At 45.9% G+C, this 19,216-nt stretch overlaps 1 protein-coding gene across 3 annotated transcripts in view; it reads left to right on the top strand.

Annotated features, from left to right (window-relative positions):
- kif26ab (kinesin family member 26Ab) overlaps positions 1-19,216 on the top strand; it is a 73,163-nt gene that overhangs the window by 31,381 nt on the left and 22,566 nt on the right. For 2 of the 3 annotated variants that reach the window (XM_034577375.1, XM_034577376.1), the window contains exon 4: positions 4,451-4,665. In XM_034577375.1, the coding sequence (XP_034433266.1) occupies positions 4,451-4,665 (215 nt within the window). Of the gene's footprint in view, positions 1-4,450; positions 4,666-10,047; positions 10,251-19,216 lie in introns of those variants that run through there. The other variant, XM_034577378.1, reaches the window with a different exon arrangement.

Genomic DNA, 19,216 nt, shown 5'->3' with positions numbered 1-19,216 from the left:
GCGATGAGTTGCTCAATGCCACATAGCTGAGGCTGGGGCCCTCCTCAGGCTGTGAGAAACGTCCCTTCAGGACACAAAAGTAACACACGCAGCAGAAAGAAAGGCTTTTATTTTCTCAAGCTTGTTTCTTTCATTAAAGCCAGATCTCTCAGAATGACAAAAACCCACAGCAGCCCGTGAGGATTGGGAGTTAACACTGAGCCGAAAGGCACTCGTTTTAATTCATGATTCCCTCTTGGTTTCTTTGTAGGGAGACCATGCAGTGTTGTTCAGACAAAGACGCTTTGGACTCTGTGTGTGCAGAATAAAAAACAGCCTGGGGCTCTCCCACACACAGCCCATTATAGGGCACCTTGAATCTCCCATTTGGGAAAAGGCTCTGGTTAACATCTGGAATGATGTTTGTGGTCACTGGAATTGAAACTATCTCACTCCCTCTTTGTAAATTGGCTGGCACTGTTTCATGCTGCTGCCTTGAATTCTGCACTTCTTTGAGAAAGTCGGTTGCAGGTCGAGAACCTGATGAGAAACCTCAGCTTTGATAAACATTTAAAATTCTTTTATTCCTGGTGTTATTGTCCTTTTGAAAGAGAACGTTTAATAAATTAAATGAATCCAGGAAAACCGTAGACTATATATAAAGATGGACGACACGTTTCCACTTCCTCCCACTGCCATGAAATAAAACCATCTCGGATACGAACACATTTGGAGCCATAGTCTGCGCAGTAGCGATCAGGGGGTGGAGCTGAGATAACGCTGTACCTTCGCTATGTGTTCAACCAATCGTGAGTTAGTCTCTGCTGTCAAACTGTTTTATAACATAAAATTAGTAATTAAAACCAAACTTAACATAGAATCGAACACTTGATCATACATCAATGCGATAAGAACAACCTAAAATGACAGAAACCATCTTTGAGAAAAAATTATTTGACTTGGTTCCATGTCAGATCCACTAACTTGGAGGAGGCTGGATTTACGACCTGTACTGCAGCCAGCCAGCAGGTGGCATTTGAGATGCTTTGGCTTCACTTTTGGGGTGCAGCCATTTCATCCACCATTATATACAGACTATGGGAAAAACTGAAAAACTGGTTTGCGATTCTCTCTTTGCTGCATGAAATCCACAACCACTTGTGTCTACAAAGACCAAGTACTCTTAACCTATGAGGGTTTCCGTTATTGGCATGTTAGCTGCGGGCTACCATGATCTGCTCCTCTGCCACTAATGTGAAGCCCAGCAGATGTTCTTGGCTGCTGCCCTGGTGCAGCTGGGTGTGATTGGGGACGTGCCACTGAAAGTGACGAGGACAAGGGAACGATGCAGGAAAGGAAATCGAAGGACAACGCTCCCATTTTCCAAACTGGGAATCAATTAGAAAAGCAATGCCTGGATATCTGCTTGAAGTCAGTGGACATTTTCTGTCAAGAGCCATGAACACAAAGGCGTATTTTCTCTTTTCTCTCCTGGTAGGACTCCAGTACTGTTAGCAGTCCATCACTGGTTTCTGTTGGTTACAGAGGCCAGCCAAGCCTGACAGGCTTGGCTGGCAGATTAACACAGGGCCTATTTCAACTCTGCAGTAATCGTCTGTTGACCACTGGGGTCAGAGGTCACAGAGGAGTCCTGGTGGTGTTAAGGAGCAGGGGGGGGGGGGGGGGGGGGGGGGGGGGGGGGTAGTGGTCCACTGATAGGATGCCGGTCTGCTCTCCTCACCTCAGACTATTCTCAATCTCTTTTCTCTCTTTCCACTCTCTTACACACTCTTTCTATTACCTCCACATCTCCACAGCCCCCCCGCTCGTTTCTCTGCCTTTTCTTTACAGTGGCAAAGGGATCAGGGAGGGCTGGGGGTTAAAGGATGGAAGGCCAGCTCATTACCGACTCTCAGTGTAAACGGCCGAGCACACATGGCTCCGCTGACGGTGGCTAATTACCTGACTGGGGGATAGATCGTACTTTTCAGCCAGAATTAGGGTCCAAGGCTGCAGAGAGCAGCTTGGCCGAGGGGCTTAAGTCCCCTGTCTCAGTACCGAGGGGAATACGCCTTGATAGGCACTGTAATGTGCTCAAGAGTGTGCGTGTGCTTGCCAGTATGTGTGTTTGATTCTGAGGCCACAGCGCAGCCCCACCTGTGACCAGCTGTCCCTTTATGCTCCTGAAAATCTACTGCCACTTGATTTTTAAAAAGCGACACTACACCCGTCCGATCAGTGACAGATTCAATGAGCTATACACGTCCACTTCCTGTTTGGCTGCGTGTCAAGCGCTGCACTCTTTCATGCCAGAGTCTAATGGGTCTACCCGAGCTCTGGTTCAAGTTCCTCACTTGGCATTCGCACCCGCATGGCATGAGGCTTTCTGCTTCGGCGGCTGCATGAGGATCTGTACTTGGCTCATTTCAGCCTGCGCCCACTTTTTTCCACGGTGTTCCTCTCAAGTCATAACTTCACACGCGGCAGCTTAACATCTGACTTAGCCTCCATGATGAAGTCTCAAGAGAGCCAAAAAGCCAGAGCTCCGAAGCAAGAATGTCGATTCCTAACTCAGATAACAAGCTCAGAGGGAAGAAATGGGAATTCATGACATGCGCTCGCTCTGCAGGTCCTCTCTGCTTGACAAATGGTCAGCGAAGCTTTTCCGGGAAAAGACTTTTAATATAGCAACACATTGTAGTGCATGTAAAGCTAACATCGCAGGAGCAGTAGCCAAGCCTCTCATGTGAATGCCAGAATGTAAGTATGTCCTCACATCTTGATGTATAGCATTCACATGTCAGGCTCAGCATATAAATAGCACAGCTGTCGGCCCGTGCTGACAAATGGCAGATAGTGGAAGGCCGCACACTTTATAAAAAAGATTGTAAAGGATGTTATTTTTGTTGCCAAACATGAATCTGGGACAAACACCCAGGTGGCAAATATGCAGACGGCCTGAGCGGCATTTATAATACACACAATACAACAAGTGAAATGGCACTAAGGCCGGAATGGCGTGTGTGTGTGCTCAATTCAAGGTTGTTGCTGATTGCTGAAAACGCTCATGTGCCAGTGTTGTAAATGTTTTTTAAGGAAAACCCTGACCTTTTATTTATTTAATATCGAATGCTGAAAACCCAAAGCACTCCTTCCTGTCAGCTGCTATTGATCACCGTCCTGCAGGATAAACTAGCGGCTCCGCTCGGGATTAACCTTTTGTCAGTGTGGCGACTCCAGCTGAAGTGTAGTCTCGGAGTCTGCTTGTGGCTCATGTAATCAGCTCTGTGCTCCGCTCCTTGTGCCGCACCGTGAGCAATCAGTAACCCAGTGCCGGCTCCAGTGCTCAGGCTGAGCTGAGATGGTCCTTTGTCCAGCGAACATAACAGAAACAGAGGGCCGGAGGGGTTAGTGTATGAATGGGCTCTATTTTTGTCCGGACTATGTATCTGTTGCTCTGCATTAAGCCTGTTCCATACTGATACTAAACTTAGACTACATCCTCACTGACAGGTTTTAGTTTGTTGCTACGTTTACGCCTGCCATCCACACTACTCTGGATTTCGCGGCCATAAAACTGAGAAGCTTTAGAACGCAGCTGGACCTGTTTGAAAACTCCTTGTACGCGATGATGCAGTCCCCCGCATTCACCTCCTGACTGGGCATGACTCCAATTCCAGCGGTGAAGGCAAAACTTTTTCCACCTTATCGTCTCTATCACCTTATAGCCTTTAGAAATCTGGTTAATACTTTTTTTGTCTTTCTCAATCTTAAGTCTTGGACATTGATGAAACTGATTTAGCTTCTTTATGACCTGCTGCAGCACATATGTAATAAATATGTAGACATACAGGTGATATACCCAGTGTAGCTTTGTCATGACTTACCAAAGCCCTGGGGCTGGAGCGAAAGCATCTCACCTTATTTTACTCCTCTTCAATTACCAAGCTTCCAGAGCAGGGTGCGCCATGCAACCACAACTCCAATACCTAATAAACATGTAAGCTTTCTTATAAATACCTCTCACGTCGACTGTCAATTGTTTCTCCCTTTTGAAAACTGCAAGTAGATAGTTTCGATTTGACATGCGAGACGACACGTCCCTCATTCCCGTTGAGTAAACTGCCAAATTAGTCATGGAGGTATATGTATAATCGGGAGCAGAGTGAAGTAAAACGCTGCTGATTTAATTACTAATTAAATGTGGGTTATCACTTAATTACAGTAGGCCATAACCAGATCAGGCTGGAGAGTGTTGCCAGAATCAATGAATGGTGCGGCGGTCCTCGCTGTTCTGTGGGGAGCTCTCTGCTGTGGATACTGCTGACTCCCGCTCACCGGAGCTGGCCGCAGCATCTGCCCGTCCATCTGTGGCTGAGGGGAAGTAAATGGGGCGGAAGGAAGGTGGGCAGGAGTGATAAAGCCTGTAAGTGTTGGTCGTGGTCTTATCTCTGTATCTGTGTGTCAACAGGCCCCGGGTTTGACGGGGGATCCAGTCATGGTCGTCACAGCGTCAGAGGCCCCGGTCACCAACATGACCACCACCACCACCAGCAGCAGCAGCAGCAGCACCCTGACGCCCTGCCGACTGGGGAGCTCCAGCCAACCGGGACTCCCCTCAGCCGTCACCGTTACCTCCGCCTCTGCCTCCCCCTCCTCATCTACAGCAGCCTCCTTCTTCATTAGGTAAGCACCTCCTTCCCCCTCCCCCCCCGCCTCCGTCCTGTCAAATCACACCATGGCTGAGTCTGTCAAAGCATAGAGAGATAAGATTGAGCTGTTGTGGTGGTAAATGAAGTGTTTAGTGTTTATGTGAGCTTGTATGCATACACACCTGCGTGCATTCAAGCTTCAGTGTGTGTGTGTGTGTGTGTGTGTGTGTGTGTGTGTACAGTACATGAAGAGAGCTGGAGAGGAGGTGTGTACAGACATGCCTTCAGATGTCTGCAGAAGGTCATGGCTCACGGTGTTAACATCCATGTGGGGCACCTATTCCATGGACATGTTGTTCTTGCCATGGTTGAATTCTAGCACGCCTTGGGATACACACCATCATGGAACTAAATGAACCTTTGGTTACAGGCACCAGTGCCCATGAATGGATAATAGAATTACATAATTCAATGAGAGGAGGGAGTGTCTGAAAAGGGGCTTAGGTTAAAGCTGCGTATTGTCCTGAGGTATTTCATGTTTAGTTATTTTTCCTCTTTGTTTTGCTTCTTCAACTTCAAACTCCCGATTTTCCAGCTGCACGTTTCGAACCTCCTGCAGCTGCAGAGCGGGGCTTCTCATTCTGTTGGTGGAACCATTTTGTCTCCGGTGTTTCTCAGGGTTCTTTTTTTCCAGCGCTGCTTGGCTCTGGTGTTGTTGTTGCCCCGGAGAATACTTCACCCTCTCCAGGCGGGTGGACGGCTGGTGCAATGTGCTGCATTGTCATTGATAGATTCCCTGGCAGGCTGGTCAGTGCATACATTCCCTGCCTCTTCTCTCTCTGAGGAGTCCTACGCCATAATGAATGTTGGCGAAAGTGAAGCTGACTGAGAATGATGCATGGGGCCATTGAAGCTCCGCACCGCGGGAGGTGAAGGGACTTGTAGAGTGTGACAGGAAGCCCATGGGGGATCACTATGGAGCTTAGGTTTTTTTTTTTCTCCAAGCAGCCCCCAAATGGAGTTTGTCTTGCCAGCTTCCACAAGGTCAGAGTAAATGAGTGCTTGGGTCCATCTCCTTCGGCTGTGGGACATTCCACTAAATATGCAACTTCCCATGTATCTCGTTTCCCGTCACGAGAGAGGTGGGTCTGAATAACACCAAGGTGCGGCCCTCTGCTCGACAGGGTTGATTCCTGACACTGATTTATTGGTTCTCGTGTTTTCGTTTGTTCCTATGATTACGCCTGCTCCAGAGATTTCGAGCCCCAAAGTGCAGCAGTTTAGAAACCCTGCTGGTCCTGTTTTAGTTTGTAGAATCCTGGGCTGCATTATAGCAGGGATGAGCAAAAACAGAGACATTTAGAAACAATGACACAGTCACCCGCATTAGCTTCCAATGACTCAACTTCCACCGGTGAAGGTAAAAAGGTGTAAACACTGTCATTAACAGTTCTACCGTATCGTTGGTTAAAGAAAAATAAACCCCCCGCTTAAAGAAGGTAATTGACATTCCACTAAATATGCAACTTCCTGTGCATCTCGCTTCCCGTCCCAAGAGCCGTGGGTCTGAATAACACCAAGGTGTGGCCCTCTGCTAGACGGGGTTAATTCTTGACACTGATTTATTGGTTTTTGTGTTTTCTTTGGACCCGAGCTCAAAAAGAGTAGCTTATAAAGAGCTGTGTCTAGCCACACATTGCGGGCCAATCAGGGGAAAAAGAGGGAGGCGGACTTGTTTTTTCCTTGCAGCAGGTCGTGGTGGGGCAGAGGGGGGTGTACGTGGAAGTGCAGTAACGTGTCCCACCTTTTGATTTCATCCCGAAGATAATTTGCTGCCAGGAATGTGGTGTTTGACTTGGCCCAGAGAAACACAGCGATGACAGGGCCAGCTTCGCACAGCATTGAAATAAAGGTGGTGGAGATGCACTGTGCTTGATTTATAACCCACCAACTTCCTGACCCTGTGCAGCTGTCGTCTGTAACATGAACATCATCATCATCACCACAGTCCTCATATTCTTGTGTTTGTTTCATTAGTTTGTGTATCACTGCTGATTGAAATTTAACTTCTAAAGTAAAAAAAAAACAACAACGACGAATCAATCAACAGATTCGCATGTTTTCTCTCTGCTCGGGTAGCGCCCCGGTTGAAAAAAATTAAGTGTTGAAATTAGCGTTCTCCGTGTTTTCGACTTGATTGAAAACTCTTATCTGATTAGTATTCCTTTTTGTTCTCCAAAGATACAATTAGCGGTATGCATGTGTAAATCCTGAGAGCCCAGGATGTAAGAGCAGAATAACCAAACAGCACTTTCTACCCCACTAGGGTGGAGAAGGCTCCACAGACACTTGTCTGACATTCACTAACACCGTTCCACTCAGAGATGAAATTTTAATTAGAACACAATTAGCCCGAGTCGAGCTGCTCTCTCTAGTTTGCTGCTGAGAGAAAGGGAAGAGGGTGATGAACAAAAGCCACTCATTGTTTAATTTTTCATGGGAAAATAAGTCAAGCATTCAACTGCTTAGAAAAGCATTTAATTTGTTTCATTAAAGATGTGTAGTGAGTTGAAAAATCATTTTAGCAGAAATGTCGATGAGGTAACCGCAGAGCTCAGCAGGTCAGAGACACATTTAAGACAGGTCCTGTGCACAGATCAATAACGTGGATCCTATAAGATTAATTATTTGTGACTATAAACTACTTAATCAAGCTTTTTTTTTTTTTTTATTCCTTTAAACAATTATACAAAGAGTTTGTTTGTGTTGATGGCAGCAAATTACTAATTATTTCCCTCAGATTATTCCATGCGTTAACTTCAATATACTGTAGATTGCACTATGTTTGAGCTGTTACAGAACCAGTGTGTGGGGTGTACTGACTTCTAGAGGTGAAGTTGCAGAGTGCGACCAGCTGAAAACCCTTTTCCCTCATCCCCTCCCTCTCCAATACCTTTTTTTTTACACCAAAATTAGTGGGTATACTTGTTTAGTTTTTTTTTAAACACAGAGGTGAATGTTGATTGCATCCATTCCCATTGCAGACAAAAGCCAGATGTTAGTGGGTGTAACTGGGTTTTGCGATCAGTAAAAAAGGGGCTTTAGTGTGGAGGCAAACCGACAATGTGCCCTTCAGGTAATGTAAGAAAAAAGCTCCTCGTTAAAGCCAGTGTTTGTCCATTCTGGGTTATGTAGGAAAATGAAGATGCAGCGTGGCGGACTCCACTCTCATTGAGTCTTTTTAGGTGATTATACACTAATGAAAACATAATTATCTATATATATATATATATTTCATTTCTGATTTTTAGATCCCTTTAAATCCTACACACCGGACCTTTAAATGCATCCTTGAAACTTATTTAACCTTCGGAGATTGTTGAAGTAATTTGTCTGGGCTCATTTTAATTGGGGAGAGACAATTATTAATTTGAAGGTGCTAGTTATTAATTCAAGGGAACAAATTACTTAGTGGTTTTGCATGATTATAAGATACTGTTAACCCCGATGGCTGCGAGGCTGTGTGTCTAAATGTGAGACTCTTAAGTGCTGCTAGTCTCTTTGTTGTTGCCTGGAGCGATTCGCCATGAAAATGCAGAGACCATGAATCTCATCATGTGATGCCTCTGTTTTCAGAAAATAGAAAAAAAAAAGATCACATGAAGTTGAATTTATCTTTTTATTTTCTTTTTCCTCTCTGCTGCTTCCTGCGTCTGCTGATTGTGTAAAGTCGCCTGAAACAGAGATGACGATGATGATGATGGGGGGGGGGTTCAGTAATGACCCATTGATAATTAGAGTGACTATACAGTCGCAAGGAGACAGGAAGTGTCAAGGGTCAAACTGCGACCGGATAGTGTGGGTGTGTGTGTGCATGTGCGCATATCATTAAGTGTGGACACCAGTGCAATACTGGGGGTGGGGCTAATGAATTTAGAGCCATGTGTTCAGCTGACTAGCATGTTAAGCACTGATTGCCTTGTGACAGAGCATATGATTAGTGTATTGACACAGCGTTGTGCAATGAAAGCAGGCGCAGCTCGCAGCAGGGGCTCGGCGCTGTGTCTGACTGGCGCCCTGCAGACCCCTCTGCCCATCACTCTGTTCCATTAACACCTGCTGATTGTGACGGTGTGTTTATTGCTCGTCGCTTCTGTGATGTTTCTCAGACGAGTCCACTGCTCAGCTTGAGGTCTTCTCCTGCTCACTTCTGCATTAGACATTTTCCACCGGCCTATTGTTGGTCCCTTGTTTGTGTTTGTTTAGAGCCGGGGGGGGGGGCGTGCAGTTCATTTTTTCGCTTTGCAACCTCACACTAATCACACACCAGAGGGGGATGATTTACTCTCTCTAAAGATATGGGCAGGTAATGAATAGAGTGCTACAAAAAGACTTTGCAGACTCAACAAGTTAGTGGAAGGATTCGGGGACATTAAAGACTTAAGAGGTGGCACACAGGCGGGCCGGCCGGGCCGTTTGCAGGGACAGGGCGGACAGCTGTTTGCTGGAATGCGGCCCTGAAGGAGTGTCAGGAGGAAGTGGTTTTATGGGTCGCTCATCGTCCGCCCCGCAGCTGCTGCCCAGGTGAGTGTTTGCGCAGTAATGACTGTGATTGTGCAGAAGGAATCCTCCTGTAATTGCGGCTGCGGCTACAGGGCCGTTCAGTCGAGGCTCTCCGGCCTTTGTGTGAGCAACACTGCCCTTTATCCCCCGGGCTGCGCTGAGTAACCATAGAAACAAGTCATTAGCTTGTGGAAATAAAATGTGACTGATTTTGGAGATTGGGAAGCAGGATGTTGAAATAACCCTCTCTCTCGTCCACTGGACTATAATTTAGTCGGAGGGAGGGAAAAGCATCTTTTCAGTGCTGAGTCCGGCGTGTTGGAACGTGGAAGCGCTGCAGGAGCCCAAGCTGCTTGTTCATTCTGAATAACATGTTGGATGACGTTCAGAAGCCCATTGTTACCTCCGCCGAAGAGATGAGGTTTCCACCTCTGTCAGTTGGTTCATATGTTTGTTTATAAGCAAGATTACACACAAACAGATCAAAGGATTTCCATGAAATTTGGTGGAACACATCAACTTTCTGGGATCCAGGATTTTGTGAAATAGACCTTTTTTTTTTTAAGCATATGTATGAGTGTGTGAAATATGGTGTGGCCTGATTGAATTTAAGGGGATTGTTGGATTGGTGGAGGTATGAGCTGTACTCTGCACCATTCAAGTTAAATCATGTGTCAGAGTTTGTTTGTAAAGAACAACTTAAAGCTTCTTCCATGATAGGGGTGGTCCGTGGGTTGAGCCTTGAGGCCGACATAGCAGGACAGACCTGCGTTTGGTTGGCTGCGCCGTGATTGACAGGAGGGATCTTCGTCGCTGACTAATAGGGCGGGCAGATTATGTGGAGCAGAGTGCTCTCACTGAGCACTCTGGATGCGGCCCACATGGCAGGGGGATAAAGATACAGAGCGGGACGGTGGCTGAGCGGGACGTATGGGCTTGTAGATGTTGTCATTCCGAGGGAGCGCTCGGGCTGATGCTCCATTCTGACAGCATCGGGCAGAGCAGGAGGTCTGCGCCTGTGGAGAAGAATATCGCATTCACTACCATGGGAGTCAAGTAAGTTGCTATGCTGCACACAAGCAACTCTGACCTCACTTGGATGTGTGATACTCTGCGTGTGTGTGTGCGTGTTTGTGTAGCAAAATGCACGTCTGGGTTGTTTTTTTGATTCTGCACGGTGAGCTCTGATGTCTATTGCTTTTTCCTTTTGCTTTTTATTGTTTCTGTGTCACTCTCTCTTTTCCGCTCTGTGGGACGCGCGGTTCTCTGCAGTCCGGGTTCGGACTGTCTGCTCCCCGGGGGTGAGAGGGTAATGGTTTTTGCTGGAGATGGATTTCTCCACCGAGTGAGAGTCTGAGCAGAATGTGTAGCAGGGCAGGAAACAAAGTGCAGAAACACTGGCTCCATTTTGAGGGAGACCACCACAGGGGAGCTGAAATGTTAATGCTACCTCCACCTCCAGAGCCTGACAAATGAAATTGATTCATATCAATCTGTTGAATCTGAGCAACAAATGCCCAGGGGCAGTGCATGGCTCATCAGAAGAATTGAGTGGGTGGTAGTTGGGATGGTTGAGCTGCTCTGTGTTATTTGTCTTTGTTTGCTGTTGGATAAAACACCAGCTGCTATATTCCTGCCATAATCAGGCTGATGGGACTAATGGCTGCCTCTGTGCAGTGGTCGACTCTGCAGCAGCTCCAGCTGAGGCCTTGACGGCGTCTGCTGCAGCCGGTAGATAAACCCAGGTGTGAGAATCTATCCAAGGCTCCGTCAGGCTCCGTCAAGGCTGAGATGTTGATGGAGATTCAGTCTGGCCTTGCAGCCTCCGGCATCTACAGCAGAGAGGTGCATGCCGCTACCATCCTGTATCCTCTCATCCTCCCTCTTACAGGTCGCTTCTCTCTGACTCACAAGCCTCCATGATTCTCAGGTAACAGACATCATTGTTTTCTGATTGGAAGATACAGATTTAATCTTTACTGCATCGAAAACTGGCACGGACAGGCAGTGTTCCGGCAGCCTGAGTGACTCATATATATATATATAACATGCCGCACAGGAGTATATTTACAGAACACTGGAGCCTGACCAAGATGGATTTTTTGAGGGCTGATGCTGATACCGATATTATAGAATAAACATTTCTGATACTGATAAATCTGCCAATATTTACGCATAACATATAAAATACTTTTCTTAAGATGTCATTATCAAACCCTTATGACAAAGAGATTTAATTGTGTCCTGATATTTTTCTAGTTTAACCCTAAACTTTATTATACATCACTATAAATGAAAAGGAAACACAAATACAACCAAATATATTGAACTTGAATTAAAGATAGGGTTGGCAATTTGTGTCTGAAAGACCTTTAAGAAATATTATTTGTTGAAATCGTCTTCACGTCCTGATAAATTAATAATAAAAAATAAATGTGTGTGTGTGTGTGTGTGTGTGTGCGCGTGTGAGAGAGATAATAATGATACAGAAAATCCCTGCTAAGAATACACGACTCATTCTGTCTTTGTATGCAGATTGCTTTTATCTTTGTCCTCTCTGCTATTTATGTTAAACTATTTTATCTGTCTGTAACAACTTTCTGTTTTTATTCTCTTGTCTCTGTTTCATTTCATCCTCCGGTAATTTATTAGAATGACCTTGTTCAGTTTTTTTTAAATAACATTTGCATATCAGCAAACATAAACACAGATACTGATATGTTTATGAAAGGCTGATATTTTATCAGAAAACAGAAAAGGAATCGGTTAAGGCTCAACTGAACACTGCATTGAAAATTCGGATTTGGATTCTGTGTGTTACTTTTCACATGATCTCCGTTCAGGAGAATTTGCTGATCTCACAGAGGCAGATTCCCTTTTTCTGGGTGACAGTCTTTTCCCTACAGCATATGATCACATGCATAACCCTGCAGCTCCAGGGTGATGATAAGCATTGTGACACACAGTGTAGAGTCGCTCATCATGAATGGTAAAACAGCTCTAGTGATGGGGGTAAAAGAGAAGCTGAGGGTTTGTCGCATGCCTGCACGAGGCATAACCCATTCCCCCTTTTCCCCTGTTCCCCCAAATGAATCCCTGAGTCAGGAAGTCTGTCTGGCCCACTCACATAGCCTGCAGGGGGGCAGTGGAGGGGTGACTGACAAACAAAGAGCCGAAGTGCTGACTCAATCCTGTGCACTCACCCTGGGTCCACGTGCACTAAGCCCTAAGGGGAGAGGGGGGAAAGCATGGCCATCGCAGTTCTGACATATTCCTTTCACACATGGAGAAATAAGAGGATGTGGAGCACCGACCTCTGTCCTTTCGGCTTGTCCCTGAACATAGAGCTTCCTTTTTCTTTCACCGTGTCGGCAGGGACGATCAAAGAAGCCAGTCTGTGTGAGAATATTTGCGTGTGGGCAGGAGAGGTCAATCCTTCTCTAACTCTGTTTGCCTGCCCACGTAGAGAATTCCTCATTCCACTGTATAACGACTCAGAGCCCCCACAGGGCTCGATGATCAGTACATTAGTGTTTAGTTATCATGCACGACTCTGCAAATCCTCTAACCTCTAGCCTGTTGAATGGATATTATACATCATGCCTGTGGGGGCCGAGGGATGCCATCTAAACCTCTTTAGTGCCCCTCAGTGAAAGTCATGCAAATGGACTCTATTATCTTTGCCATTACAACCGCAGTGACTTCTGCACAGTGGTCGAGACGCAGTGTAAGATTGCAGCGGAATCGCAATAGCTGGTGGCGGGGAATATATGCGTTAAAGAATTTTATGACCTATTGTGCGCAGATGTAGAATAGAGCCTGTGGCCCGTGCTCCCATGAGCTGCCTTTATGCCGAACAATCTGGAGAAACAAAGGCGGCTCCTGGTGGAGCTTCTCAGACATCGCTGCTCCTCAGCCACGGCCTTTTCTATTCAACATAACTAATAGCTGCCTAATCACTGTCATTAGGTTGATTTCCCCAAACGCTCATGCTTTATTTCTTCAGGAAACATTACAGAACCCCCATGGTTCTGTAAGTTAATAAGAAGGGCCCAGCTTTCTGCGGATGGAGTTTAGATTACCACTGAGGATAAGGCCATTGTCAGGGCAGGTGCTGTAGTGTTTACCTCATCACCCTCAGCTTCAGGAGCTGAACAATTCCACCCTGAAAACACACTTTCTTTTCATAATCTGTTTTGAAATGTAGCTTATACGGGAAACACACTATGGATACATCCATACTACTACGTCATTGTTTGAAAACAATCTCTGTCCACAAGAGCGGAATGGCTCCATATCAGTTTTAATCCCTGTCGTCACTAATACCCCTGAAAACACATATCACGTTACCACTCACGTACACTGGGCATGCATGTGTCGGTTTAGACAGAACTGCTTCAATAATAGGTCATCTCCTCTGAATGTAAACAGTGTATTACTGTAAAGAGCAGAATGTAACTTCACAGAAGGCCGACAAAAATGGCAGCAACGCTTGTAAATGATTATCCATGTTGCGATCTACACTAAAGGGCTAATGCTGGTTGTTTTCTTCCAGAAGGGTCATGTGATACGATTCTGATGAATCAGCGAAGGCTACGTCATGACTAAAAAGACCCAATCAGCACACAGTGTTGGGTGTCTGCGTCATTGTTTCTAAACATCTCTAAAACGTAGCCCAGGAGTTTTTAAACTAAAACCCCTTGGCTCTTAAACACTGTGGACGCCAGGCGTGTCCGTAGCAGAGTTTATTTGTTTTCCATTTATTTGTTTCAAGAATAACCTTTGGCTTCACGGTGCAATAAATACAGTATTCTTGTTTCTACATATTCCACATGATATTTGCACCACAGTGTTCTTCTTAGTGGAGAGTTAGGAGAGATTAAGAGTTTCATTATGCCCTTGACTTCCTCTCGTCCAATTACAAACGAAACAAGCCAGCAGCTTGTGCAGGACACGTGAAAAAAAGAAAACTGCTGTATCAAACTAAAAGCAGCAAGGAGGATTTATCTCCCCTGTGTTTCTGCTTTCTGCGTGCAACGTCGTCTTGAATGGAGCGGATTATAGCCTGTAATCGGTTCACGACCCAGCACGTGAAAGCCAGCTGCGGCGTGCTAAAAATCCCATTATCCCCATACGCTCTATGTGGCCCAGCGAGCGTTGCAGTGTGTATTTCTGTGGTTGACTTTACGAGAGTGTGATACAGGATAAACTGCTTAGCTCGAATAATGCGGTTGTAGTCACTAGCGTCTTAGCAGCGGTTCTCAGGGACACATTTCCCCCACGTGTGTTCACGTCGGTATTCTTCCTATATAAATCCGTGATGTGTTTATTGATTCGCCCGATCCAAATGATCACTTCATCCAGCGCTCCTACAGCTGCTATCATGGCCACCTCGCCGACAGCACAGCTCATCCCACCTGACTCGGACCCCCTCTAGTTTTTTGCGGGTATGCCTATTGACTTGAATATAGATGAAAGATTAGGAAACACGTGTTGAATCTCCCCTCCCCCTGTGTTCTGTCTCTCCGGACGGCCCACTGATTAATCACGCCCAAATGTTCTCAGCAGCCTGCGGGCCTGTGTGTTGTGATAGCCTCTGTGTGGAGAAGTGCAAATAAATAATCGCTAGGTGTCTTACCCTGGCAGCAAATGATTAATGAAGCAGAGAAGTGGAGCAGAAGTATGCTGGCTTTCACCCCTCTGTCTGTCTCTCCCACACTCATCATGCCCTGAAGTTATCCTCCGTTCTCATAGGGCGTTATGTTTTAATCTTAGATGATATTTTACCTGATCGCAGAGACATCCTGTGTTAATATTGGCTGTTATCTGTCTCTTCTATGTCTAATAGCCAACTGTGAGCCGAAAACGATTACCGAGACAGGAAACGTCACTCAGTCAGTCGGCAGCGATGCTGTCTCGGCAGGCCCCCGAACAGAATTTCCTGAGGTTTTTCAAGGGAACGTGTGGGTGGGATTGCGGGTGAATCGGAGTTCAACATGTGTATTCGAGAGTCTGAAGTTATTCCAGATTCTCCACAGCCTCGAAGAGGAGCGCAGCAGAAATACCTGGAGCCGTGTCTGAGGAGCAGAGTGAAAAAAACACTGGAAGAGATGAAAGCAGCTGTTAATCTTTGTCAGCAGTGCCAGAGGTGGGGAGTCTGCAGAGCAGGAGGAAAACATGTCTTCATTATCATCTGTCACCCATCAGCTGAAAAAGTGAATTTTCTTCCAGGACTTTTTTTTCTTTTTTGCTGCCTGGACCAATTTTGACGTAATAGCTGAACGTTTCCCCCCCCCGTCTCGCTTCTAACGCTGCAGTTTTCAGGAAGTCTCCTGTAAACGAGTTAGAGACAATTGCTAGAGATTTTCCTTTGAGGACCTTTTGATTCTCATTGCAGGTATGTCCAGCTCTTTCCTCCAGGGGCCTTAAATTGGCCCCTTTATCTCATTTACTGATAAATGGGTCCTGCGGAGCTAAAGCCCTGTGCTTTGTTCAACACCACATGACTTAATGTTCTTGCTAGTTAAAGGCATATTAGCATGATGTGATCATGAATGCTAGGAAGAACAATAAAGTGAACTGTAAATAGAATTATAGCCCTTAACTTTTACCCTAAATGTCCTTCCTTTATTGTCTGAAGCCCTCCCTAAGCCCCTAACTTGGCAAGAGAGCTTTGTGGTCTTTCACAGAGGGTGACTGGGACGCAGGGGGAGTCTGGAACCGCAAAGCTTTATGGGTAGGTCTTTAAAAAAACAGAAAACACCGGAAGGCAGTTTTACCACAAGAAGGGTTTGTCACCCACTGTGGATCATTTCCCTGCCAGAAATAATCCCTCCTCCATCATTAAGGGGTTAACCGGCATAGACACACAGCACCTTCTCTGCAGAGTCCTCTGGGAAGTCACGAGTCTGTTCTTCTCGACGCGACGTCCAGAAGCACAGAAGATAAACCTGCCTAACGTAGTTCCCTTGATAGGCAGAATAAAACGAACAAAGAAGTTAATTTTACCTCTGTGTTGATACAAGCCAGTGCTTGAATCCACTGTTGCTTTCCCTGATGTACTGTCGCAACAAACCAGGTTTCCTTGAATATTGATGAGTTTTTTTCTTTTTTGCGCCAACTGTTCCATTCATTCTTGGCCGACTGGGGATTCCCATCTTTGGGAATGAAGCAACTTCAAGCTGGCCGTGGCAGAGCGGCCCCAACAGTCTTTTTTCCCCCCTGTTTCTTTCTCATGCAGAAAATGATTTACCTCCTCGTGGACAGCGCTTCACTGGCACAGAGCCAGAGTTGCTGATCGAAGAGAGGACTCTCACCCTGCCGCTCCCTCTCTCACCGCCTCTGTCTTTCTGACTCACCTGCATTTTCTACTTGTTGGAGATTCTTCCTCCTGTTCCATCTCATTCATCTCTAATTTCTAATCTTTTTCACCTCCAGCTTTACCTCTGCACTGCCCTTTTCCCTGTTCCCTACTTGTACTTTCTTCCTGTTTTTGAAACGACCTGCCGTTATTCAAGCTATTCTCCAGAGGATGCACTAACCCCTCGTTGTCCACCTCAGTCCACATGATTCAGAAGAGTTCTGAGGAGAATTTAGGGCAACATCCACATTATGTTTTATTTTCTCTCCAGTGGAGAAGTTTGGAAGCACTGCTGGCCCCGTTTTAGTTTGAAAACTCATTGTTTGGAAATCATGACGCAGTCCCCCGTAATCACATCCAGAGTGGTTCTTATCAGTCACAACTCCATGACCTGCGGCAAATCAAAACGCTGTAAACACCAGCAGTTCCACCTTGTCGGTTCAAGGTTACTTTTCACCATATTTGTTTCTCGTTCAAAGTATTTGCTGCAAGTGAGCAACTAAGTGTAGAGAAGATTATCTGCTTCCTGTTTGCACCAGCACGCCCAGTGTAAGTGAATGGCCACATGATATACCTTTTCAGGTGTGTTAGTATGGACAGGGATTATTACTGAAGCGGCAGATGAGCTCTTTGAATCCACATTCATGACATGACTAAGACAAGTTAGTTTCGTATCGGTTTTTGCCTGGAATCTTCTCTTCTCACATTGTATTCAGAGATGTGACATGATTGGATTTGGCCTAACCTAATTTGCCAGGGATTGGTGCAGAGGAGATGTGTGTGCAGCCTTGGGTTGTCAGCAGTCAGCGCACACAAATGATACCCCATTTGGTATTCTGTGTCCAAGGCCAGACACTACAGGAACAAAAGACTTGTCGAACACCTTATGGAAACAAAGAGCTTTTCTAAAAGGCCTTGGTTTAATGTGTTTGGAACGTGCCAAGTGAGATATTGCTCAGCTAACTGGACATCACATTCATTGCTGTCTGGTTTAGCTGAGGATCCATTTATCTATTTCTGAGGATTTATAGAATGCGTGCAAATCCTAGCCTGGAGGTGTTTGGCCACTTCTTGTAAACTGCCGCTGTGTAAACTGACACGAGAGAGGGGGGGGGGGGGTCTTCCTTCAGACTGTCATTAAAACAGCCGAGCAAGCGGGCTGGCTTCCATGCAGGTGAAGGCTTCAGAGCTTCAGAGCTTTCGATTGATAAGATTCAGACAGCCAGATAAGCCTGTTAGTTCTCTCCTCCATTTTAATGTATCCTGTGCTGCCGAAGGAAAGAGGAAACACAATTTTTTTGGGGGAATAACTGGAAAGATCAGGGTTTTTTGTTGATGAGATAACCAGACTGTACAGAGGGAAGTGTCTGTTCCTCCGTCTCCTGGTGGAGGATTTTGTTAGTAGCTTCTGTAAAGTAAAATGTTGTCACAATTACATTTTCAATCTAAAACTATCTCCGTCCACACAACAAATTTGCCTCCATCAGGCCCTCACATCACATGACCATTCACATATACTGGACATGCGTGTGCAGGTGTAAACAGAATCCAACTGCACAACAGCTGTGAGCAAAGACAACAATAATGCTTTTAATTGACTGTCCATGTTTCGTTACACTGTGTTCTTCCCTGATGCTGCTTGTATTCTTCAGGAAAAGGGTCATGTGAATGAGCAATGTTTCCACATCATTTTTTCTAAGCTTCTCTGTTTTAGAGGCTCTAAAACTCCGGAGCAGTGTGGACGTCAGGCGTTTTCCGTACCAGAGTCGATGCGTTTTCAAAAGAAAGCCTTTATATGTCGGGATGCGGCCTCAGGCATTAGTTGTTTTGAGTGATTTAGAATAAACAAGAGGAAGTGAGAGAAACTAAATGAATGTTTATACCAGTGGTCCCTTGATTGCAGGGAGACTCTGGAAAGGAGACGGACTCATTACCAGACTAATCCTCAGCGCCACACAGGAGGCCCGGATCCACTTTTTCATGCATTTGACAGCCTGTTCCTCAGTTATTGTCCCCATGTGCCTAATGCTGTGCGTCAGGTCACCTGAATCTGCTTATTTCCTTGGTTATTTTAAGAGCCCACCCTACGTGACCCCTTCGGCTTTTAGTGTTGGGGCAATGCATATATTTATACATGAAAGGCCATACATCTGAGGGATGCTGACAACCACAGCAAACAGTCCCTCTGAGATATAGCTACTGTGGTCGACTCGGAGAAGGAGGGTTTTATGGCGTGCGGGCATTTGTCTCATACTTAATGATCAGCATCCTGACCTTGCTAGTAAATCTTGTCTGGGGTGGGCCTTCTTGCTGCCAGGGCTGGTTGGCAGAGTATGACATCATCCCCTCTTCTCTGTGTGTGCATGATATGGACGTGTGTGTGTGTGTGTGTGTGTGTGTGTGTGTGTGTGTGTGTGTGTGTGTGTGTGTGTGTGTGTGTGTGTGTGTGTGTGTGTGTGTGTGTGTGTGTGTGTGTGTGTGTGTGTGTGTGTGTGTGTGTGTGTTCAGGGGCTGATGTCATGGTCGCTTAATCACCAGTGAGGCTTGGCGGCGGCTGGGTCGGACCGCGAGTGACCTGGGCACGCAGCCATCGAGGCCGGCGTTGAAAATGAAGATTTGTGTTAATCCAACCCCAAATTTGACCCCCCCCAAAAAAACAGGA

The sequence above is a fragment of the Hippoglossus hippoglossus genome, chromosome 22, assembly GCF_009819705.1.
Source record: "Hippoglossus hippoglossus isolate fHipHip1 chromosome 22, fHipHip1.pri, whole genome shotgun sequence".
In the NCBI taxonomy this organism is placed as follows: Eukaryota; Metazoa; Chordata; class Actinopteri; order Pleuronectiformes; family Pleuronectidae; genus Hippoglossus; species Hippoglossus hippoglossus.
This window is presented reverse-complemented; position numbering and strand designations above follow the sequence as displayed.